Consider the following 22,036-nt stretch of genomic DNA (forward strand, 5'->3'; position numbering starts at 1 on the left):
CCTAGGAGCCACAGAGGCCATCCATGCCAGGTACACTGGAGCTGGCTGGACGGCAAAGTATATTGCTATGCCTGGATGAGGGGATGCCCTTGGAGTGGGAATGGAAACCCTGTGCCTGAAGCCTGCATGGACAAATGTCCACAGAGCTGGGGAATATGGCTGCACTTGGGGTAGATGGGTCTTGAGATTTTGGTTGCACGACACAATACTGTCACAGTCCAGACTCTTTGTCACCTGCTTCTTCTCACAGCTTCCAGCTGACAGTCATCATCCCATGTTTCTCTTAGGTGGTTTTAATTAAAACTTTACATTTATTTATGGGAGTAAGTTCTCTCCTTGTACCATGTAGGTCCAGAGACAAGACTCAGGTCCTTGGCAAGTGCCTTTTCTAGCTGAGACATCTCACTGGCTCCTCTCAGCTGATTTCCACACAGAGAAAACAGACATCAGAGCTGCCACGTCCCCGTGGAATCCTGTCTTAAACCTGAACCCTGAGCCTAGCCCCTGAGCCTAGCCTTAGAGCAATGGTTCTCAACCTGTGGGTCTGACCTTTCATAGGGGTCACCTATCAGACATCCTACATATCAGTTATTGAAATTACAATTCATAATAGTAGCTAAATTACAGTTATGAAGTAGTAATGAAATAATTTTATGATTGGGGGTTACCACCACATGAGGAACTGTATTAAAGAGTTGCAGTATTAGGAAGGTTGAGAACCACTGCCTTAGAGGTTAGTGGGCCAGCTGACCTGGGCAGTCTGACTTGTGAATTCTGTTTTGGAAGTTAGCTTTGAGGTGGAAACAACACTGTCTTTTACTGAGGAAGAGGTCAACTTTGAAGCCATCCACAGCTCCAGCCTGAAACCAAGGACACCCAATGTCTATCATTTAGAGACCCTGATTAGTACCCTGTGGCAGCTAGTAGGCACATTGGAAGGGCAGTACATACAGGAAGTGCTAGAGCCAGATGAGTTAGGAGGGAGCTCCTAACAGTTCTGGTGGTCCCAGCTTTGCAGAGGGTATGTGTGATGTGGACCAGCAGAGGGCGACCTTGCTTCTCCTTCAGTCGACCAACAGTTGAGTTTATGGCAATGATGAAAATACAATGCTGCAATTGAGTCTGTTTGGCAGTGTTTGGTGTGTGCCATTAATGTCTTATGAGAGTTGTGTCATTTTGTTGTGTCACTTATCTAAGTCAGATTTATGAATTTTGAGCACTGTGTGTCTACAGTGGAGAACATTTCTCCAACCCTCACTGTAGCAGTCAGAGTTTGTTGTTCTCTGCACTCAGTGTCCCAAGTTATCAGTGCCCTCAGGTTTGGCCAAGACTGAGCCTGTGAAGTGGAAGGCCATCTCACTATTCTGCTGAAGAGCTCAGCCAAACCAGTTCCTACATTATGTGGGCAGTCACCTTACTGATGGGTTTTGGCAGTGCAGTGCTATCCTTGGGTAGCCAGTGTTCCAGGGAGTAGCCACAGAGTTTTGAATGTTCTTGGGTAGCACAGAAGGGTTTTGCAAGGCCTAGAACCACCAGCAGCACTGGGGCTGGCAGGACTTAGCCCTGAGGGTCTTAGCAAGCCTTGGCCTAAAGCTTTGTCAGATAGGCAAAGCTGGGTGTTGTTGGGCACTGTTGCCTTAGCCATATCTCTTAGCTCTGTATTTCCTGGCTGCTGGAGGGAACCTGAGCAGTCTTCTGTCCTACAGGCCACTCATGATACCTTTGTGGGTGGTGAGGATATGCAACTTCTGGGTCAGGGTTCTGCATTTAGTTCAGTCATCTCCGGGTGCTACAACTTCCATCCCCAGAGCCCAGGTAAGAAAGCTCCATTTTTCCTATATGGCTTGTGACCATGGCTCAGTTACCTGTATGATAGTGGCCATGCACCCAAGGCAGCTAAGTGGAAGCTGGACCTGGTGATGAAAGCCTGTGATCCCAATTACGTGAGTCAGGCCGGTTGTGGTGGTGCATGCTGGTAGAATTTGCTGAAGGCAGGAGGATCACGAGTTCAAGGCCAGCCTGAGCTACAGATCGAGTTCCAAGACAGCCTCTAAAACAATACAGAGAAATCCTGTCTCAAAAAAACAAAAACAAAAAAGAAAGAAAGAAAGAAAGAAAAGAAAAGAAAAGAAAAAGAGGGTAAAGAGGGTGAGTCAGGAAGATCATTACTTAAAAACCAGACTGGGCTACAGACTGATTTCTAGGGCTGCCTGGGCAATTTAGTGAGCCCTTGTTTCAAAATAGATAAAGGCTTGGGGATTTAACTCAGTGGTAGAGTACTGCCTAGCATGTTTGAGGTACTAGGTTCAATCCCCAGTACTACAGCAAAGAAGACTGAAAGGCTTGCCTGACTCCTGCTAGCTGTCTTAAACCAGCTGCAGTCCTAGCTTCCTGTTGTGGATCTGCCTTCAGTACTTTGGCTTCCAGGACTGAGGGCAGTTTCACTGGCCATTTCCTGACTCCCATGGGGCACAGACATAGGAGTCTGAGACCCAGCACTTTAATACTGCAATCACAATCTTCCTGTGGTACATGGTGGTCAGTCTTGGGTTGATGTGCTGCCCAGGCCCTGCACTGATCTCACTAGCCCTTGTTGCACCCAGTGGCTGACCTTACCCAGATTAGTACATGTATCTTTGTGTATCTCAGTAGGTAGATGGTACCCCTCAAAGCTGAAACCTGGCTACTTCCACTTGTGCCTATAGGATCCGCTGTGAAGACAGGCCCTTCAGGGTGTTATGGGGTCCTCTGGCTCCTCTGGTCACACAGGTCAGCACACTAACCCAGGCCATCCTGTGGGTATGTAGGGCTGCCTGGGCCCAGTGAGGTGGTAGCCCTTGGACTAATGATGCCCTACCTTCAGTAGGAAGGCAGATATTGCTTTGCTCTGCTGTCAGTTGAATGGACACTTCCTAGACCTGTCTCTACAAACTGATTTTAACAAAAGGCACTGCTCTGAAGTCCTTGGAGATTTTGCTTGCCGCAGCTGGAGAGCGAGTGAGGCGCTGCTTGTAGATGAAGTGATTGGCGGCTCCCAGACTGTGAGTGGCAGCGCTCAGGCTCAGGTGAGCACTGCTTCCCAGAATAGATACAGCAACTGCCTATCTGCACATCGTCCGCCCTTCCTGCAGCTGGTGGGCAGCTCCTTGCAAGGCTGCTGCACCACAGTGTCTTGTGGGGGAGGGGCAGGGAGAGGGCTAATGAATGTCTATGTTAATTAGAGCTGTTTTAATTAGAAATCATGATGAGGTGTTCACTAATTTCCAAATAAAATTTACGGAGGGTTTAAATCATTTCCTAGTGTTTCCCCATTTAGCACGGGATTGGCATCGTTAACTCCTCATGTAGAACAGGCTGAGCTGGGAACACTAATTCAATAATGCATGATTTAAACATTTAAGAACTTCTAACAAATGTGTGAGATTGAAACAAATACAATACTACCAGTCATAAACAGCAGCCCAGACCTTGGACAGATCCAGGCTGTCTTTGGAAGGTTGTGTTGATGCAGGCTGTGCTGGTTACCCCTCTCCCCCCTAGGCATCTGTGGAATCCAGCCCTACTTCCTATTTGATTGTTGCCTTTGGTTTCTGGACTGTATTGCTTTCCTTTTGACATAGATGGTCTGTCTTCAAAAATACTTAAACCAGTTTAAACATGTCTAAGCATTTGCTTTACAGAGTGTGCACAGTTCAGCTCAGTTTGGAGGCAGGCTGGGGATAAATCTTGACCCGATCAATGTGGAGGGCCATTTGGTAGAGTTAGTTTCCACCTGCTCTGTTACAGAAGAGCTGTAATAATCCATGGCGGCCTCATTATTTAGACTGATAAAAATCCTTTGAAAACTTTTAAATTGCCTGCCTTTTCATTATGTAGCTCTGATCATGGTTAGTTTGTATTATGTAATTAACAAAATACAAATCCCCACCAGCTGGTGGCCAGAGCAGTGATTGCAGACATCAGTACGTCTGACTTGTCAGCAGCTGTTGTTTCCTTCCTGGACTGTTGGTCTACCTGTTCATGTGGTTATAAATGTGTCTTTGTGCACACCAGTCTTGTGGGCCATGTGGCAGCCATCCTGATGGACCATGGTCTCATCTTCACCCTCTCACAGCAATAGAAATCAATCTGTTTGGTTCATGCTATACAGCTTTGCTTGCTTTCTGTGTTGGGTGCTGGCCAGCCTGCCTTTCAGAGCAGCCTCGTTACTGGGCCCATGGGTGCTATGCTGGGCACTCACTCACCCAGGCCCACCTATTCTCCTGCAGCATTAAGAAAGCTCCCTGGGATGTGCAGAATTTGCTTCTTGTAGGTGAAAAGGACAGGGGCAGAAAACCCGGGGAATGAAATGTTGAACCGTCAGGCACACCCGTGGAAAGCAGGGAAACTAAATCAGCCTTGCGGGACCTTGTGCAGCAGCAGGGCCCGTAAACAGCCTTCTCAGTGCTGTGCTCCCTCCATCACACTGAAGGCCAAGCACGAACCCAACAGCACAGAGTGGGGAGGGGTCAGCTCACATGGATGGGAGAAAACAGCTCTGCAGCCTCTCCATCAGCCTATACTCTCCCGCACCCCACTGCATGGGACTGGTCTTGGTTCTCCCTGGCTCTAGTGTCCAGCCCAATCATTTGTCTTTCCAGAATGACCTAGCTCTCAACACCTTCTTCTCATATGTTATCTCTTTAGCTCCAGGAGTACCCATTAGATTATCTCCTCCATTTTACAGATGAGAAAGCAATCTGGAGAAACTTGTATGAGTCATGACCCCTCCTAAAGTCTCAGATGCCCAGTGGAAAGGCTGCTTGATGAATGTGGCACCAATTCCTTTGGGACAGGCCACACAGCATAGCTTGGCCTCATGTTCTCAGAGGCTGGCCACCTGCTCTCACCTGAGATGGCAGCCAAGGCACCCGGAGGGCCCTGTTCCAGTCCTGGCAAGTGTTAGTTGTGAGGACACTCTTCTCCCCTGCGTGGTTGGCTTTCTCTGCACACTCCTGGGAAGAATGATTAGTGATTTCACACTTCATTGGATGTTAATGTGTGGAGTTCACATAACCTCATTCATGGTAACTCTCCCTGCCTCTGCAGCACTCACACAACCTTGTCATTGGGAGCACGTATATTATGGGTTCCCAGAGCAGGTTTGAGTATCCCCATTAGGATCACTGAATCCAGAACACACCTGGCCTGTGTCCACCTAGGCTACCAGGCCTCAATTTGGTTGACAGCATGTGACTCCCTTACCCATCTGTCTAGCTGCTTGTTTGGATCCAGTAGAGATTTCTGGTCTTAGCCTTGCTCTGGAAATGGACTTCTAGGCACATGTGACCAAGGCTTCTTGCCTGATACTTTGTAGCAGGCTACACTCAGCTCTTGAGCTACAGTTCTAGGAAACTCCCTGGCACTGGGGCTGTTTGCTCATACTAGTTCTCAAGGACAGGTTTTGTAGACTGTTCCGTCTGCACTGTTTCAGATCGGGAAAAAAGAGGAGGAGAAATGCCCATCCCTGTGTGTCCTGCAATTCTATTATTGTGAGATCTCTTTTGTGAACATTGCCTTTATAGAAACGGTCATTCCACAAAAAGAAGTTTTGCACCAGTGTAATATTTGGACTTGAACGTATGCTTGAGTTTCCTGCATGTGGACAGGTTTGACTCAATGACCACCAGGTGCCTGTTCTGTGTTATCACATGGTCAGCACCACTACGCCCTCTGTCCTCTGAAGGTGCGTCCCTGGCAGCCGAGATGCACATGAGATATTGGCCTGGCCGGGCAATTTGCACGGCCTTCCAGGGAGGGCATTAGCATATAAATAGCAGATGCAATGACGGCCATCACAGCTGAGCACGTTTAATTTTTAGTTTATAAGATAGAATGGGTTTTTAAATGCATAGCCATCAAGCCGCTGAAAGACAAATGCAGTTTGGAACTCACTTGTCTGACGAGGCCTTACATCATTTTTTTTTAAAAGGGAAATAGACACACATAAAACTGAACAAAAGTGATTTCTTGGGTGAAAAGTAATTGAGATTGCGCACCAAGTTAATTAGATCGTACAAAATTTATTTAATGGTCCCAGCTGTATCTCTAGGCTGTGGGCTTGGCGGCCATGGCTTTCAGCATGTTGAGATGCTCTTCCCATTCCTTTGCAAATAATTAGCACTCACCACCCGACTTCTGTAAACTGATTGCGTTGTATATTTTAGCCGTTTTATTGCTTGTTTAATTATGATCATGACGACTCATTTTTCTAAATCCTTTTAACTGTGGGTGAGAATCAATTTGTATAAAACCAGCAGTACCCCTACCGTGGCAACAGTAGTGGGTAAAAGCTTGTGTCTGTCCTGTGGGGTGGTTGAGTTGGCCCTCTGTAGGAGTCAGTAGTTCCCACCAGGGGGCCAGCTTTGGGAGAAGTCATCTGACTGGCTGGAAGGGTTTCTGAGCACCCACCCTATCCCTCAAAGGCACCCAAGGATTTCACCTGTCAGAAAATGTATGAGTGAGATGTCCAGCCTGTGCTGATGCGTGGCTCCCATGTGCAGATCTCATTAAGGGTTGGTCCTCCCCACTGGTTTCACGAAGTTTTGTGTAGTTTCATGACAGTATAAAACTTGGCCCTCATGTGGGATAAAAGTGAATTGTTCTTGAGAACATTCAAAAGTGGCCCCATTTTGAAGTTATTACCAGTCCCTCTATTACCACGTATGAGTTCTTTCCCAGGACCTTTGGCATCCAGCTACTTTTTGTGGACCCCTCAGAATGCAGGCTTCTCTCTGATCTCCCCTGTGACCTTAAAGGCTGGTGACCACCACAGTGGTCATGACCTCTCTATTATTTAGATTCCAAAACAGTGAGTGGAGGCTGGTCAACTGAGGTTTAAGACCATCCCATGAAGGCCTTCTCCCCTCTGGGCTGTGATGCCTTTCCAGGGGACTGCCTCTTGTGACCATACTGTTCCTGGTCAGACTCCTGAGCAGATCACAGGAGTGTCCCAACAGCCAGGGCTCAGAGCTTTTCCACATCAGAGTAATTTCCCATCCCGCAGGTATGGCTCATCTGTCAGCTATCCTTGGTAACTTTGGCACCAAGGATTTGCAATATCAATATTTATCAAATGTGAACTAAAGCTTCACTTTAGTTTTACCTAAGTATTAACAGTGGCATCTCTAAATTCTAGTTACAGTTTGAGGACTCCATCTCAGAATAGTTGCAGAGTAAAGTATAGAAATGGCTTGCAGGTCTTTCTGTGGACCCAAAGAAAGCCTGGATCTTTTTCAAGGCAAACACCTGGTGGTGGAAGAGTAGACAGCCAGAGGCCTTATCAGTGCTAATTTAAGAACAAGGAAGAAACCAGTGCTTCAAATTTAATCTAAAAAATAAACAATTTTAGTTGGGGAGGAAGAAGATAAAATTCTAATAGTTACCTAAGCCGTTGAATATTTTTAGGGAATGAAATTTTGATAAAAAGTCCCCAGCAAAATTCAAGGGTGTGAGCAATAAGCATAATATTTTATGAAAATGACCCCCATATTTAAAACCTGGCACTATATGTTATGCATTGTAGCACCCAGCCCACATCTACCTTTTAGAAAATTAAAACACATAAATTCTGTTTAGTGTTTGATACGCACTGCACTAGCTGAGCCCGTAATGCCCTAAAACCTTGGGCTGCTTTCCACCTTTCATAAATTCCTGGGTAGATTCTATACAAAAATAATTTTCAGGTCCGTGGCTCATTGTTATTCAAACGTGATTGATCGTCGTCATTTGCTCAGCTCGGGAGTTAAGTGCCCCTGTCATTTCCAAAGAGTATAATTGGGACGTTTCACAGGTCAGCGGTGGAGACAGGCTTCCCTTTTGATCAGTGTTAGACTGATAACAAAAATTACAGTTTCTGATGATTAATGTCTCCTGTGCTTCCCAGATGCACAACTGTGGGCTGCACCAAAACAAAGTGCATTTGCATCTGATTATGCTCTCTCGGGCAGCAGTCTCCCAGGCTGGGGCATAGGGCCAGCAGGCACGGCCAGATGTGGCTGCTGATGGCTCCAGCAGCCCCATGATGGAGCCTGGCTCTACCTGGGCGGGCAGCATGCTGAGCTAGGGCATAAGTAGGTGATGCACTGTAGATCCCTCATCCATGGTGGCTATCATTTGCTTGGCTTGGCTTCCGATGCACAGTAGCTCTAATCTAAGACTAGAAGCTACTCCTTAGATGTCCTTTCTCCCTCCAGGAAATAGTTAGGACCATGAGGGACATCTGTGAATTCAAAGTGTTACTGTTGGAAGTAGTTTTTAAATTAATGTTTAAGTTTTTCAGAGTTTTTCTTATAACTCTATAAGGGTCCACTAGTTGGCATTCATTTGACAGGGGTCTTCCTTGTCTCAACTTTGCCTTGGAGCTTTTGTTTGTTTGGCTTTTTTGTTTTGTTTTGTTTTTTGAAACATGCTCTCTCTATTATGAAGCAGGCCAGGAACTTGCTACATAGACCAGGTTGGTTCCTCTAACTCACAGAAATCCACCTGCCTCTGCCTTCTGACAGCCTGGTCCACTCTCAGATGTTCATGGACACTCAATGCAGAGCTCCTGCTGGTCAACAATGTATTATTGTTACTCTAATTGAATCTTCTCTTCATCAGCCTTTATACATTCCCCTTTGAGGTTAAAGATATGAACCATCATTCCCAGTCAATTGCCCTGGAGCTTTGGAAGCTGCAAGGGCATTGAAACTTGGGGAACACCCAAATTCCAAGGGTATCACAGCTCAAGGGGCCACCACAATCTAAAGAGTATCACATCCTTAGGGGCATGGACCTCCTTGCCTTGGTGAGCTGAGCCTGGGGTCCTCTAGTGTGACAGGTGGGCAATGGAGGAAGGTTGAGTTTCTGGCATCCTGTCCTGGGTGTGGAAGACTCTGGAAGAATATGATGTCAGTGGGAGGTAGGGTGGGAGGAACCTTGTCAGAGGATGTTTCTGCGATGAGATTGGAGGAGTAGTGGGTCTTAGGCATAGCGAATTCTATGACCTGTGACCCTGGTGGCTTACTTGGGTATGGCAGAGCTGTAGGTAGGATGGCAGCAGCATTAATTCAGGCTCTGCTGCCTGCTTAATGGGGATGACCAGCTGTGTAAGTACCTGGTGATGCACACTGCATCAGGCACAAGAGAGTTGATGGTGGCTAGGGAATGGCTCCAGGTGGGAGCTAAGCAAAGGCACTAGGATTTAAGAATAAGAACAGCCTTAGAGGCATTGTAATTAAGGACCACATCTGATATTGAAGTCCTAAACTAGAGACACGACCCTACGGGAAGCAGCACCTGTATACAGTCCATAGACAGCTGTTGTTGCATAGAGCTGATGATCTCATTTGTACTTGGGGATGTTTTCACAGACAGAAGCCCTGGAGGACAGCGAGGATGAGGATCAGGACTTTGTGGAGGTCCCAGAGAAAGAAGGTTATGAGCCTCGAATCCCTGACCACCTCCGGGCTGAATATGGTGAGCCGTGGGCCCTCAAGGGGCAGGATTAGACATCAAGGGTATTGGGGAGGACAGGTCCCCAGTCTAGACATTGCCTCTAGGTTGTTACATCAACACTGGGAGCTTAGCCTTCAGCTTCCCTTGTACAGCTGTTGTGTCAATAGTTGTTGCTTGTATTTAAGTTGTGGAGTTTTTCTCTTGTGCCCTGAATCCCCTGGGGGCCAGCACATGGGCAGGCTTCCATCACACAGAATCTTCTGGGCCATTTAATGCTCTGGCGCGGGGCAGTTGTGAGTGCCTTTGCCCACATAGAGCCTGAGCCAGGGTAGAGGGGAGGCAGATACCACGATAAAAGCATCCCTACTTTGTGTCTGTGAGGTCACAGATGTGGCCTCTGACTCAGCAATGTCTGAACACTTTAGCAAGAATCAGCTTGTCACACACATCACCACTGTGATAGGCAAGAATGTCTCATCTAGGATTTTCCTCTTCTCCAAGAACTCTAAAGGCCACACTCTGTGCCCAAGGCTTGTGCCCTCCAGAGAGAAAGTGTAGCCTTAAAGGGGACCCAGGACCCAGGTCACAGCCTTGGGTTATGGCATTGCGTCTGTCAAGAGGAAGCAAATACAAACAAGTACTCTGGCTTCTCTGGGGAAGTACACAAGTAGATTTGAACTGGCATCTGTGGGGTGGAATATGAATTTGTTAAGAGAATTTAGATGATTATGACTTGTGTGTAAAGGAAGACATGACCCATTAGGGGTGTCACACCAAATTAGCCCAGGCAGTCTCACCCCTCTCCACTCCCTCAGTCCTCTGCCCAGTGCCATATGCTGGGGAGGTTGGGTGCTTGGGGGCGCAGTCAGTGAATGAACCTTAGTGTCGGGAGGAACCTCCCACACTAAGGGGGTACTGGTGATCCCTTGACTGAGTACAGTAGCCTGATCTGGCCCACTCTGCAGGAGTCCCAATGTTGTAATGCCCCAAGAAGAGCTCCCTGCCTAGTAGAGATGCCCTCTTATACCTGCTTGCCTCACCCGCTGGTTGTGGGCACCCTGCCTTGCTGAGTTTTGTATACCCCCTTTGCAGACCTCAGCCTTGCAATACTCTCATGGAGTTCTTCAGTCTGCAAGTCCATGACCCCTAAACCTCCTTCACCCCCATGCTTCTCCAAGCACCCATCTCTATCTAAAATTGATTTTGCCACTTCCCAGCTTATCTTTTCACCTAGTGGGAGATACCTCATGACCAAACCCTCACCCAAAGTGGTCATAGCCAAGTGCCACACCTAGCACCTGGGTTATCCAGAAATGCTTCAGGTATCCCATGGGATGACATGGCCATCCCATGTCATCCTGTGCTTAGAGTGGTCTTTGCCTGTTTCTTTTACCCTCAGCTGGATGAGGCTCTGGTCTAGCAAGGTGCTGATATTTAGAACAGTGGGCTGTGAGGTCAGGTAAAGCAGGGACACTTCTCGTGGTCCAGACAGTGTGGGTAGCACCTACTTGTGCACAGGGTCTTATCTGACTAGATGTTCTTCTGTCCTCCTTGGAAGCCACATTTTCCTTCTTAAGCTGGGGACTGACTGGCTCTTCAGAGGAGCTGACTGGGTCTTCAGTGGAGCCTGGGAGCCAGCACTGATTCAGGGCTCATGGTTGCACTAGAATTTTTTAGCTTGGGCCTCTGTGTCCTGTTCTGATGTTCCATGTCCTTCTAGCAGATATGGTAAGTGTGACTTTACATGGGCTTAGAGGAGCTCCAGGTTACATGTAGTAGGGCCAGCAGTGACAAGCTGACACTGAGGATTGTCCGCCAAGAACAAAACAGCTTCATTCCATCATAGGAGAGGATGTCTTTGGCCTGTGGCTTGGGAATGGCCATTGATGGTGCCAATGGGGACAGCAGCCTCTGTTCACCACGTATTATTCCATGTATACCTTGTCATGGAAGGGCCTCCAAAACTGGTAAGGGGCTTCATTCTAACCTAACAAAGGCAGAGGCCCTTGTGTCTGCTTCATTACCTGTAATTCATCCCTTTCTTGGAGAGGCTCAAGGCATCTACTTTAAACCTGGAAGGCAGTGGTGGCTGATGTGGTCTGAGCCAGGTGTTGTTGTTTTGTGTTTTCAAGATGACTTCAAGTGGAAAACATGGCAGAGGCTGGGTGGGCTGGCTGAATGTACAGGTGGACCTACAACAGCTACACTCAGTACATATAATCTGGCCATCAGTGCCACCACCGGGCTGAGGGCCACTGGTACCAAGGAAGGGTTGGTGGGCCCTCGAGGCCAGGATACATGACACACCTAGAGTGTGTGATGATTCCTGGAACATTCACAGGAGGGGCTGGGGTAAGAAGGACAAGTCCTAGCCCCATGGACAGGACTTGTGGCAGGAAAGGAAAGTGGAAAGCCTCCGTCATTGCACCAAATGGAGACTCCCTCGGGAGTCCTGGGAACTAAGTCAGCAGCCTAGGCTGGAGTGTCCAGACAGACAGACAGTGTGAGAGAGCTCAGTTCATAATACTAGTTTATAGTCCATCACTGTTTTTCCAATTAAACACAGGCGAATCTGAAGTGTTAGATTCAGTCTAAATCCACACAGCTGAGGAAATCAGGCTCTTTTTTCTTTCTCATTTCTTTCTCTGAATTTTCACTGAGGGGCTTTTATCTTCCCCTTAATCCTACCATTTCTGTCAGGACATAATCTCTTTCTCAAATTTACATTTTAATTACAAGGCCAGCTGAACTAGGTAAAATCAATAATGTCAGCGAGAGGCAGCCTAACTTTGTGCGGAGCCCCAGCCTCTCCATTTCCTCCTATCGATCCATCTCTCCCGCACTGTCTGCTTTAGTGCTTCAGGCAAATAGGTGCCACTTGGCCAATTTAAACAAAAAAAGGAGCTTTGGACATTTTTATGATTCTTTCTAAAAGCAACTATGGGAGTAAATTTTGGCCAAGAGACTGGAGTCAGGCCCTGCAAGGCAGCAGGGCCGTGGTGGTCAGCAGGATGATGTCTCACTCTTTAGGGTCACACATCCTCTGGCCTGAGAAGCATGCTCTGCTTTTTGGGTTTTAACTTTGAAAATATGTCAGTGAGATTGATTTTCTACGACGGTGTGAAAACAGTGGTGTGTTCGGTGCCCTGAGTGTTTACCCTGCTCTAACACGCTTACCCATCTTCTTAATGGTTTAAAACAACAAATCAATGAAAAATATATTTCATTCTTGTAACTCTTAGGAATTCTCATATTGATCTTTTGGCTGCGATTGTATCTATCTAAATGTCACATTGTTCATTTACCAGCCTTGCCTCCCTGCTGTGTATGTATGTATGTATGCAGGGCTGAGCTTACCGCTGGCTTCCACATTGCCGGTAACATTGTAATGGGAAACACGGAGGGTCACATGGAAGTGTTTGCCAACCAAACCTTGGACACTGTTTTTAAGGACAGAGCAGAGAAGGGGCTGCCTGTTATCTTCTGGCACAGTGTACCTAAGCCTTAGGTGGCAGACTGTGACTCCATTGCCCTTTCAGAGTGACCCTGCACAAGTCTTCTGCACCCCACCCATGAATCTCCAAGAGACAGGAGCCCTTACCTGTACATAGTGTGTACCAGAGCAGAGATAACAAATGTTTCTATAAAGGGCCACCAAGTAAATATTTTGGCTTTCTGGGCTACATCAGGTCTGTGTCATGGTTCCACTCTAAAAGCAACACAGACAAATGGCCATAGCTAGAACCAGTAAAACTTTGTCATAGAAACAGGCTGTAAAACAGATTTGGCCTGTTGCCTCCAGGGCTGGTTGTTTCTGTCCTATGTCAGGCTGACCTCTGCTATAGCAAGCCCATGATGAATTCAAAACTCTGGTGACTTAGTGCTGTGACCCCTCAGAGCTGTAGGCTTTGCCTTCCCAAGGGCCTCGGGTGCTTTGGCCTTGATGAATGTCTCTTTGTGTGCATAGACTTTGTTTTGTTTGGTTTTGGAAACAGTATCCTGCATTGAGTTCAAGCTGCCTTCAACTTGAAATCCTCTTACCCAAGCCTTCTGAGTACTGTAATCACATGCTTGTATTATATACCTAAAGCACTCATTGACCTTGAGTCTAGAAATTAATGCCCAGACTTAGCATTTTTTAAATGAATTTTTTCTTGATTTAGGCTCTTACTATGTAACCCAGACTGGCTTTGACCTTGAGATTCTCCAACCTGAGCACCCCAAGTTCTGGATGACAAGTGACATCCAGCTTATATTTTGATGATTAGGTACAGATCCATCCACATTTATAATACCTTCATGTATTTGTTTCTTTATACTAGTTTTTAAACTTCAGATCTACTTTCCTGGTATTAACCCGTTTTCTCAGCTGTCTTTTGATTGTTTATTAACTACTTTCTTTTAGCCTCTCAGTAGCTATTTATTAGATGAACATATTTGACTTGCCCAGTCACATACCGATTTACTTACTAGTCCATGTGACAGGTGGTCCTCGGTGTACTCAGAACTGGGCACCACACTTTTTCTGGCTTTGCTGCTGCTATTACTGTTCGGCTTTATTCTTTGGTTAAAGATATATCTTTGGCCCCAGCACTCAGGAGGCAGAGACAAGAGGATCTCTGTGAGTTCAAGGCCAGCCTGGTCTACAGCTCGAGTTCCAGGACAGGCTCCAAAACTACACAGAGAAACTCTGTCTCAAAACAAACAAACAAACAAACAAAAAAGTATCTTTGTACCCTTCTGATGGCTGTCTCTAATTTTATGACTCGCCTAGTTTTATCATTCATTGCTTCATTTTGTGGTTCTGGGGCAGAACCCAGGATCCCAGGGCTGCACATGTGTTAAGCATGCTTTTCTACCCAGCCCTCAGCCCTCTCACTCACTAATTTTTTATGGTTTCTATGCTGTCCTCTATATAAGACAGGTGATCAAGGACCCTCTTATTCTACTTCCATGGCATTGGGCCACCCTGGTACCCTAGTACCCTGGTATCCTAGTGTCCTGATAGCAAGTCATTTACTCATCGTTATCATGTCCTGCACTTGTGATTTAGATCTTTTTTCCTAATGGATCACTTATGCTAAGGGTTTCTTGTTTTTGTTTTTGTTTTTTTGAGACAGGATTTCTCTGGGCTTTGGAGGCTGTCCTGGAACTCTCTGTAGACCAGGCTGGCCTCCAACTCACAGAGATCCACCTGCCCCTGCCTCTGCCTCCCGAGGGATTAAAGGCGTGCGCCACCAACACCCAGCTTGCTAAGGGTGTTCTTAAAGAATCTGTAAGTGGTGGTCCTTGTAAGGTCTTGGGTCCACAAGACCCCCTTCCTGTGCCTGTGGTGGGCGTGACAGCTCAGCAGGGTATTCGGCTTGGCTCTTCTTCCTACACACTTTCTTTTGTCTTTTTTCTCTTCTGTGGTGCTGAGGGTGGGACCCAGAGCTTCACACATACTAGGTTCAAGCTCTGCCGCAACACTATACCCACAGCCCTTCCTTGTACCCTTCAAGATGGCATTTCAAGGCCTTTAACTTGCTGCTATGGCTGAAAGTGCTGCTTCCAATGGGGTTTTCAGCTCACCTTTTTCTTTGTTATCATTAATGTTCTCTAACTTCCTCTTTCAGCCATAGTTGTCCCTTTGCCTCCTCTGGCAGCAAGTCCCTTAATTTCAGGAAAACTGGCTCATTCTTCAACTGTTTCCCACACTCCGGTTATATTTTATTTCCTCTGGAATTCTAGAAACAAGGACACCAGTACCTGTGTATCTGCCCTTCACACTGCTGAGCTGTGCAAGTTTGCTCATGTGGGCTCTCATTGGTCCCTCTGCCCCACAGGCACACAGCAAGTAATTGCTCTTCTGCTGTATTTCCTGCTCCTCACCCCCTTTTTCATAAATTTTTATTTCATGTGTATGGATGTTTTGCCAGCTTGTGTGTTTGTGCACCATTTGTGTGCCTAGCACTTGAAGAGGCCATAAGAAGGTATCAGGTCCCCTGGCATTGGAATCGGGCAGTTATAAGCTATCACAAGGTGCTAGAAATTGAACCTGGGTCCTCTAAAAGAACTGCTGGTTCTCTTAGCACTAAGCCATCTCTCTAGCCCCTTGCTTCTCATCTTTGATAGACGATGTCTTCAACACCTCCCTTTTCTGACTGCCAGAATGGTGCTCTGCTGTCTACAGTCCTCCCCAGCTTGTTTTCCTTCTTGCTCTATCTCAGCTGTAGAATTTGCCTAGTCTAAGAAATGGTGCATCATCTATCCTCTCCCTTTGGTGGCAGGGCACTCAGAAGTCTGAGCTTTTCTGTCAGTGCAGGTCTCACTGGTAGCAGGGCTGTTATCCAGCTGAGGTTGCTCCTGCAGTGAATGTGAGAAGTGGGTAGAGCCTCTGGAGTTCCAGTTCAGACTATGCTCTGAGGTCACCAAGGGTCAGAGTTGGCCCTACACGCAACCTCCTAAGACCCAGACCCAAGAGGGGGCAGGACTCTGCCATTGGAGATGTGAGAGTGAACACTGAGCTAAGGTTGGCATCATCTGCCATATCCTGTACAAATCCTGTTGTCATGTGTCAACATCATAACCTCCTCTAGATGGTAGCAGGGCAGGTATTCCAGGGTGGCATACTGTAGCCAGGAACTTGATCTGCCCCACAGCCACAGAAAAGGTATTGCAGTCACAGAACCCAAACCTAACTATAGCTACTCCTGTGGCTTTTGAAGTTTAGGGCAGAAGTTGGGAACAACCTTGAGTGCTTCTTCTGAGGACAATACAGAGGAGAAAAGGTACTACTAAGTCTCAGCTTGAATCATGTGTCACCCTCATACAAAGGCTGGTTTTCTCTGTTCCTTGCTCAGTGAAGGGAGGGAGACCTGCTGTCAGGGGGAGGGAACTCTGTTCGCACTATGGGTAGCCTCATTTTAGTGTGGCAGGTTTTGTATATAGAAGTCTGACTTATTTGAGGTTTCCATTGCTGCAGTGAAATACCATGACCAAAAAGCAAGTTGGGGGGCAGGGAGGGGGTGGTTTATTTGGCTTATATTTTCACATTGCTGTTCATCACTGAAGAAATTCAGGACAGGAACTCAAGCAAGGCAGGATCCTGGAGGCAGGAGCTGATGCAGAGGCCATGGAGGAGTCCTGCATATTGGCTTGTTCCTCATAGCTTGCTCAGCCTGCTTTCTTATAGCACCCAGGGATGGCACCATGCACCATGGGCTAAGACCCCCCACCCCACATTGATCACTAATTGAGAAAATGCCTTACAGCCAGGTCTCATGGAGGCATTTCCCCAACTGAGGCTCCTTTCTCTCTGATGGCTCTAGCTTGTGTCAAGTTGACACACAAAAACACACAGTACGAAGTGCATCCTATCACTGTGGGAAGCCGTGGGCAAAGGTGACAATGTTGTTGGTCCATGCTGTGAACAACTCTGAGTAGGCTTCTGGTGACAGTTCCTGTAGACTAGGCCAGCCTGAGTTCTTGCCATGTCCCTACATAAGAGTGTGGCTCCTATCTAAGAAGTTGAGATGACAGGCATTTCTTGTGCTGTTGGAGGGGTGCATCTGAGGTCTGGCCACATGGTGCTCCCCCAATTTGCCCAGGGTTGCAGAGTGATGTTAGAAGTGGACATGTGTCATTTCAGGGCTGGAGCCCAAGGCCCCACTGAAGACTCTGGAGAAAGGTCCAGCTGTGTGCAGCTTACAGGAGAGGACAAGGATGAGAAAGGAAGAGGAGGCATCAGACCCCACCTCTGCAGCTGCCCAGCTGTTGCGGCTCCAGGACTGTTTGCCGTCCAACTCACCCTCCTCTACGAGGTGACTCTAGATGGCCCACTTTGCTGGGCCCCATTGCCTGATACTGCCACCTCCTATCTGGAGCAGAGGCTGGCTTGAACAGGTTCTCCAAGAACCCTCATCCCCACCCCACTTTGAGAGGTAACCTGGTGTATGTAACCCTAGACAAACAACACCTGTTGATGTGGGACATGGTGCTCAGCTGGGCCAGCAGCAACCCTTTAGAGGTCCTATAGTGGGAAATTACCAATACGGAGTCAGGTAGAAATATAAGGGTATTTAACTGGGAAAAGCCTTACTTACAGAGCAACCTAGCCAGCCGGCGTGGTAGCAGTCTGTACCGCAAGAAACAAAGTGAAACGAAAGCGCAAACGCAGTCATACCCTCACAAGCGTGGTCAGGCACACCTGTAGCCAGCCCCTAAGTAGGCGTGGCTACAGCTTCCCCTACAATCCCTAAGTAGGCGTGGCTACAGCTTCCCCTACAAGGTCCTGCAGCCAGGTCCCATTCTTGAAGAAAATGTGAGACAAGTTCACATCACAGATCAGAGCCAGTGCTCAGTAAGGCCAGGTTGTTTGCTGGATTTCAGCAGCCATTCTGAAATCTCAGACCCAATGTAGTTTATTCATGCTGACCCCAGGCCTCTGGGCTTTCCCTCTGGGAGGGAAAGGCAAGTGGCCATACAAGGAATGGGTAGCCCACATGTACTGATCTGCTTTCAGGGTATTCCTGGGGCCAGAGGAAGCCCAGAAGCAGGCAGAATGGGCCCGAGCACCTATTGTACCCTTTGGAGTGGACCTGTGCTACTGGGGCCAGGAGAAGCTGACATCGGGAAAGATCCTTAAGTGAGTGTAAATTATCTGGTTCCAAGACTCAGAGCACGGCCTGGCCTTGTATATCTGTGCTCTGGCTCTTAGAACACTGGTGCTTGAGCCTTATTGTTGCTTTTTCAGGAGGTCAGTGAAGTCCATCCAGCTAAGGGGGAAGCTCAGTCCTGAGACCCTCCTTGCCATTGTGGCTCAAAATGCAGGCAGCTGATGAGCACAGTGTTAACTGGGGTCAGAGGCTGGATTCTTGTTCCCCAAGGACCTTCTGAGTGGGGCTATGCCAGCAGAACCCAGGCTGCAGATGCTAAGAGAAGATAGGGGAGCAGAACACATCTAGGAGTACAGGTGAAAACTCATGTAGAAGGAAGGAGTCAGGGGTGGCTGGAAGGGCCCAAGTTGCATTTGCTGGCCCTGTATTTAACAGCTAGAGCTGGGAGTCTAAGACTAGTAAAGCCAATGATTGGGTGAAGCTCAGACTGGACTGCCTGGGTGCTAAGCTTACATGGTAGGAGTTGGGACCTCTAGAAGTCTAAGGAAAAGGAACCAGGTCCTGCTATGTGTCAGTTAGGGGGCAGAGTGGTAAAGCCTGCCCCATTCTCTGGCATCCAGAGAAAAGTGGCTTTAACAAGGTTAGATGATGGGCTGGGGCCATAGTTCAGTGGTAGAGTGCTTTCCTACCTCATGCATGAGGCCTTAGGTCCAATCCTTAGCACTGCTGGGTCCGGGAAAGGGAGGTAGCAATGTTTGGTGATAGCAAGATAGTGAAAGCTCCATCCTTTGGGTCTCTTGGCACTGCATGTAGACTGGATATGAATTTATATTACTTCTTCCTCTGGGGCATTGGCATTGTCAATGCCAGAGCCATATTCTCCCACTCAGTGGCAAAGAGACCCTTGACATGGATTCATGTTACTCTCAAAGCCATAGCCTGGGGCCCTGGAGCTGCTGTCCTGCTTTGCAAGGAGAATCTGAGCTCAGGCTAGTGGTTATACCCACCATCCTTGGCTGGTTCATAAACATCAGTATTTGAACCCAGTTGGAATGATTGTGTTCTCTAGTCCAGGAAGGCTTCAAGGCCACCACTAGCCAGTGCTCTCCTCAGGGCTGAAGTGCAATTGGGATTGGGCCAGACTCCCTCTTTTGGATCCAGAGTAGCTACTTTGAGGGTCTCTGGTGCATCTTGCAGATCTGACTCTCAACACCGCTTCTGGAAACCCAGCGAGATAGAAGAGGAGGTGGACAGTGCCCAGGTTTCTGAGATGCTCCATAGCCGACACATTACCTTTGCAGGGAAGTTTGAGCCTGTGCAGCACCAGTGCCGGGCCCTGAGGCCTAATGGCAAGCTCTGCGAACGACAGGATCGGCTCAAGGTAAGGCTGGTGGCCAAGGCCATTTGCATGAAGCTCTGGCTACCCAGGGAGAGGCTCCACCACCAGTGGCCTGGGGAAGTGCTTGTCCTCTTTGCCTTTGCCTTCATTCTAGACCAGAGATACGTGTGGGTCCTGAGGAGCCCTGTAGAAGAGGCCTTATAAGCCGTGTCATAATTGCTTAGCCACTGGTCATCAGAGAATCATGCTTGGGGTTCTCTACCCTGGGCCCTGGCATTGATTTCTAAGGGACTACCAAAACAACCAGACTGCTGCTCTGCAGCTAGAGCCCTGTGTGGGCTGCCCTGAGCTTGGAGAAGTATGTACATGCATGGAGACAGTAGTAGAATGGTGAGAAGTTGGTTTGGACAGACAGACATGAGTTCTCAGACTCCTGCTGCTGTCACTCCCCAGATCTCCCGCTCCTTGAAGAGGGCACATAATTACAGGGCTTGGCTGTGCCTCCTCCTCTAGAACTATTTGTGCCATCTCCTGGCCATCAATGTTTTATGCTTGTTGTATAGTGCCCATTCCATGGGAAGATCATCCCCAGAGATGACAAGGGGCAGCCCCTCAACCCAGAGGACAGAGCCCGTGAGCAAAGGCAACAGCTTCAGCGGCAGCAGGCACATCCAGGTAAGCGTGTGGGAGCACGAGAGGGCTGCAGGTGCAGCCAAGTTGTGGTCACCAAGTTGCAAATTCCATTTGTAACTGAGAAGCAGGTCAGGGGCTCCATGGGCAAGGTTGGCTACACAGAACTAGTGAAGTAGTTATCTTCAAGTAGATACTCCTGACTCCATACACCACCATATCAGCATCTGCACAGAGGAATTGAACCCAGGGTCTTTGATATACTAGGTAAGCTGCAGTCCCCCAGGTTCCAGTTCTTATTCCTGCTTCCTGAGCAGATGAGGAAATTGCAGCAATCTCTCTCCTGATATGGTCCCCTCTCTAATTCTTGCACCTAGAGTCTTGGTGGTCTGTCTGCTGGCTCTGACTTGCCCTGCTCAGCTCCAACTCACCTCACTATCTACATGGGTGATCAAACTCAGACTAGTGTTTAAACCTATCCTGGAGGCTGTGGTCAGCCCATAGAAGACCCTTCTGTAAAGGGACAGGTCTACAGGCTCCTTCATGGCTTCTTGCCCTGTGGAGCTGAGTTGCGGATTCCTGTTTCATCCTGTGCCCAGAGACATGTCTGGGCTGTATAGCAGTGGGGAGGGCCTGACCTGTTCATCTGCGGGAGAAACCTTCCCTGGTGGCTCACTCTCAAGAGCAAATTAAGTGCCTATTTTTGTGTCAACCCTGAAGAGTATCTAGTTTTCCAGCCCTCGGTGGCTTGTTAACAAACAGGTATCAGGCCACGGGCCAAGCCCGGTGCTGGCCAGTCAGATGTGAAATAGCATCTCTTTACTAACTGCAGTATTGATCCCGCCTCCCTCGCACACGGGGCAATTTTCTTTTCCCTGGTGCTAACCTCGGTGACAATGCACACAGTGCTCCAGGGCCCTTCAGCGCCCAGGAAGGCCACACAGCCCCAGCGTCTATTGATTTTCTTCAAAGGCTTTTAAATTGCTCCTTCATTTTCCTGAGGTGCTCATTCCATCTCCACTGGATGCCGGCATTTTTTCGTTGTGTTTAAACAATTGCTCCATTCACCAGGTTCCTAAACTGTGACGCCTTCTTATTACTGGGAGATAAACTGTTTAGACAGTTTTCCTTAATCTTGGATTAATCGTCCCTGTATCTGAATCGTGCAGTCCTGAGTTCCTTCACTTCAAAAAAATCAGCTTGGAGAGGCCAAGCCATCTGTCTGTCTGGCGTGCTTGCTTCTCCCTCAGTGGACGTGCCCCTCTCACAGTCTGGCTTTGCTGCCACCCTTTCCAGGCACTGTTCCCTGTCCACTCTGCCCCAGCTCATGGATCTTTGACATTTGGGTGCCCTTGTAGTGAGGAATGTCAGGCGTCCTTCTGCCTACAAGGCTTACCCTGGAAGAGTTAGCTTTACTTTGCCTTCACTCTTCACTAGGCTGACTTCCCCAAGCCAGGCTGGAGCAATGTCATGCCCAACAGAGCTTAGGGCAGCCTCTGGAGGTGAGCCAGCAGAGACTGGCAAGGGAACTCGGGTGTCGCAGGCTCTGACCCCCAGAAGAGCCTGGTGCTTATTTTTATGGCTAGCCATCTCAGCAGCCCTACACATGAGTGGTCTTGCCATGGGTCTGGCCTGGCACCACAAGTAGTGCCCAGCTCACAAGAGGGGTAACTCTGCTCTGCACTCTGAGTCCCATAACCACATTTTCTGTGAGCCAGAGAACCCATTTCTAGCCTGCCATACACCTCAACTCTGGACACCCTTGCCTCACATGCCCGTTAGCCAGCAAATATGTCAGAAAGCACCACAGTTGGCCTCGCTGGGCTGCTTGGCCTGGTTGACCATAGCCCAGCCTATAGACACTCTGATTCTATGGCCAGTGGCCTTGCGTATTGTCCTGCTGGAATGGTCAGGAATGCCAGGAGTGGCTGTTGGGCTGGGCCTGCCTTGAATCCTCAGGATTCTAGGGGACTAAGTAATAGAAGCAGGGCAG

The 22,036-nt window shown here is 48.2% G+C and overlaps 1 protein-coding gene across 5 annotated transcripts in view; it reads left to right on the forward strand.

Annotated features, from left to right (window-relative positions):
- Uvssa (UV stimulated scaffold protein A) overlaps positions 1 to 22,036 on the forward strand; it is a 40,307-nt gene that overhangs the window by 13,547 nt on the left and 4,724 nt on the right. For all 5 annotated transcript variants that reach the window (XM_035452587.1, XM_035452588.1, XM_035452586.1 and 2 more), the window contains 5 exons: positions 9,393 to 9,498; positions 17,108 to 17,279; positions 17,981 to 18,103; positions 19,272 to 19,455; positions 19,977 to 20,088. In XM_035452587.1, coding sequence (XP_035308478.1) covers positions 9,393 to 9,498; positions 17,108 to 17,279; positions 17,981 to 18,103; positions 19,272 to 19,455; positions 19,977 to 20,088 — 697 coding nt within the window. The remainder of the gene's footprint in view (positions 1 to 9,392; positions 9,499 to 17,107; positions 17,280 to 17,980; positions 18,104 to 19,271; positions 19,456 to 19,976; positions 20,089 to 22,036) is intronic.

This window comes from Cricetulus griseus, assembly GCF_003668045.3.
Source record: "Cricetulus griseus strain 17A/GY chromosome 1 unlocalized genomic scaffold, alternate assembly CriGri-PICRH-1.0 chr1_1, whole genome shotgun sequence".
NCBI lineage: Eukaryota > Metazoa > Chordata > Mammalia > Rodentia > Cricetidae > Cricetulus > Cricetulus griseus.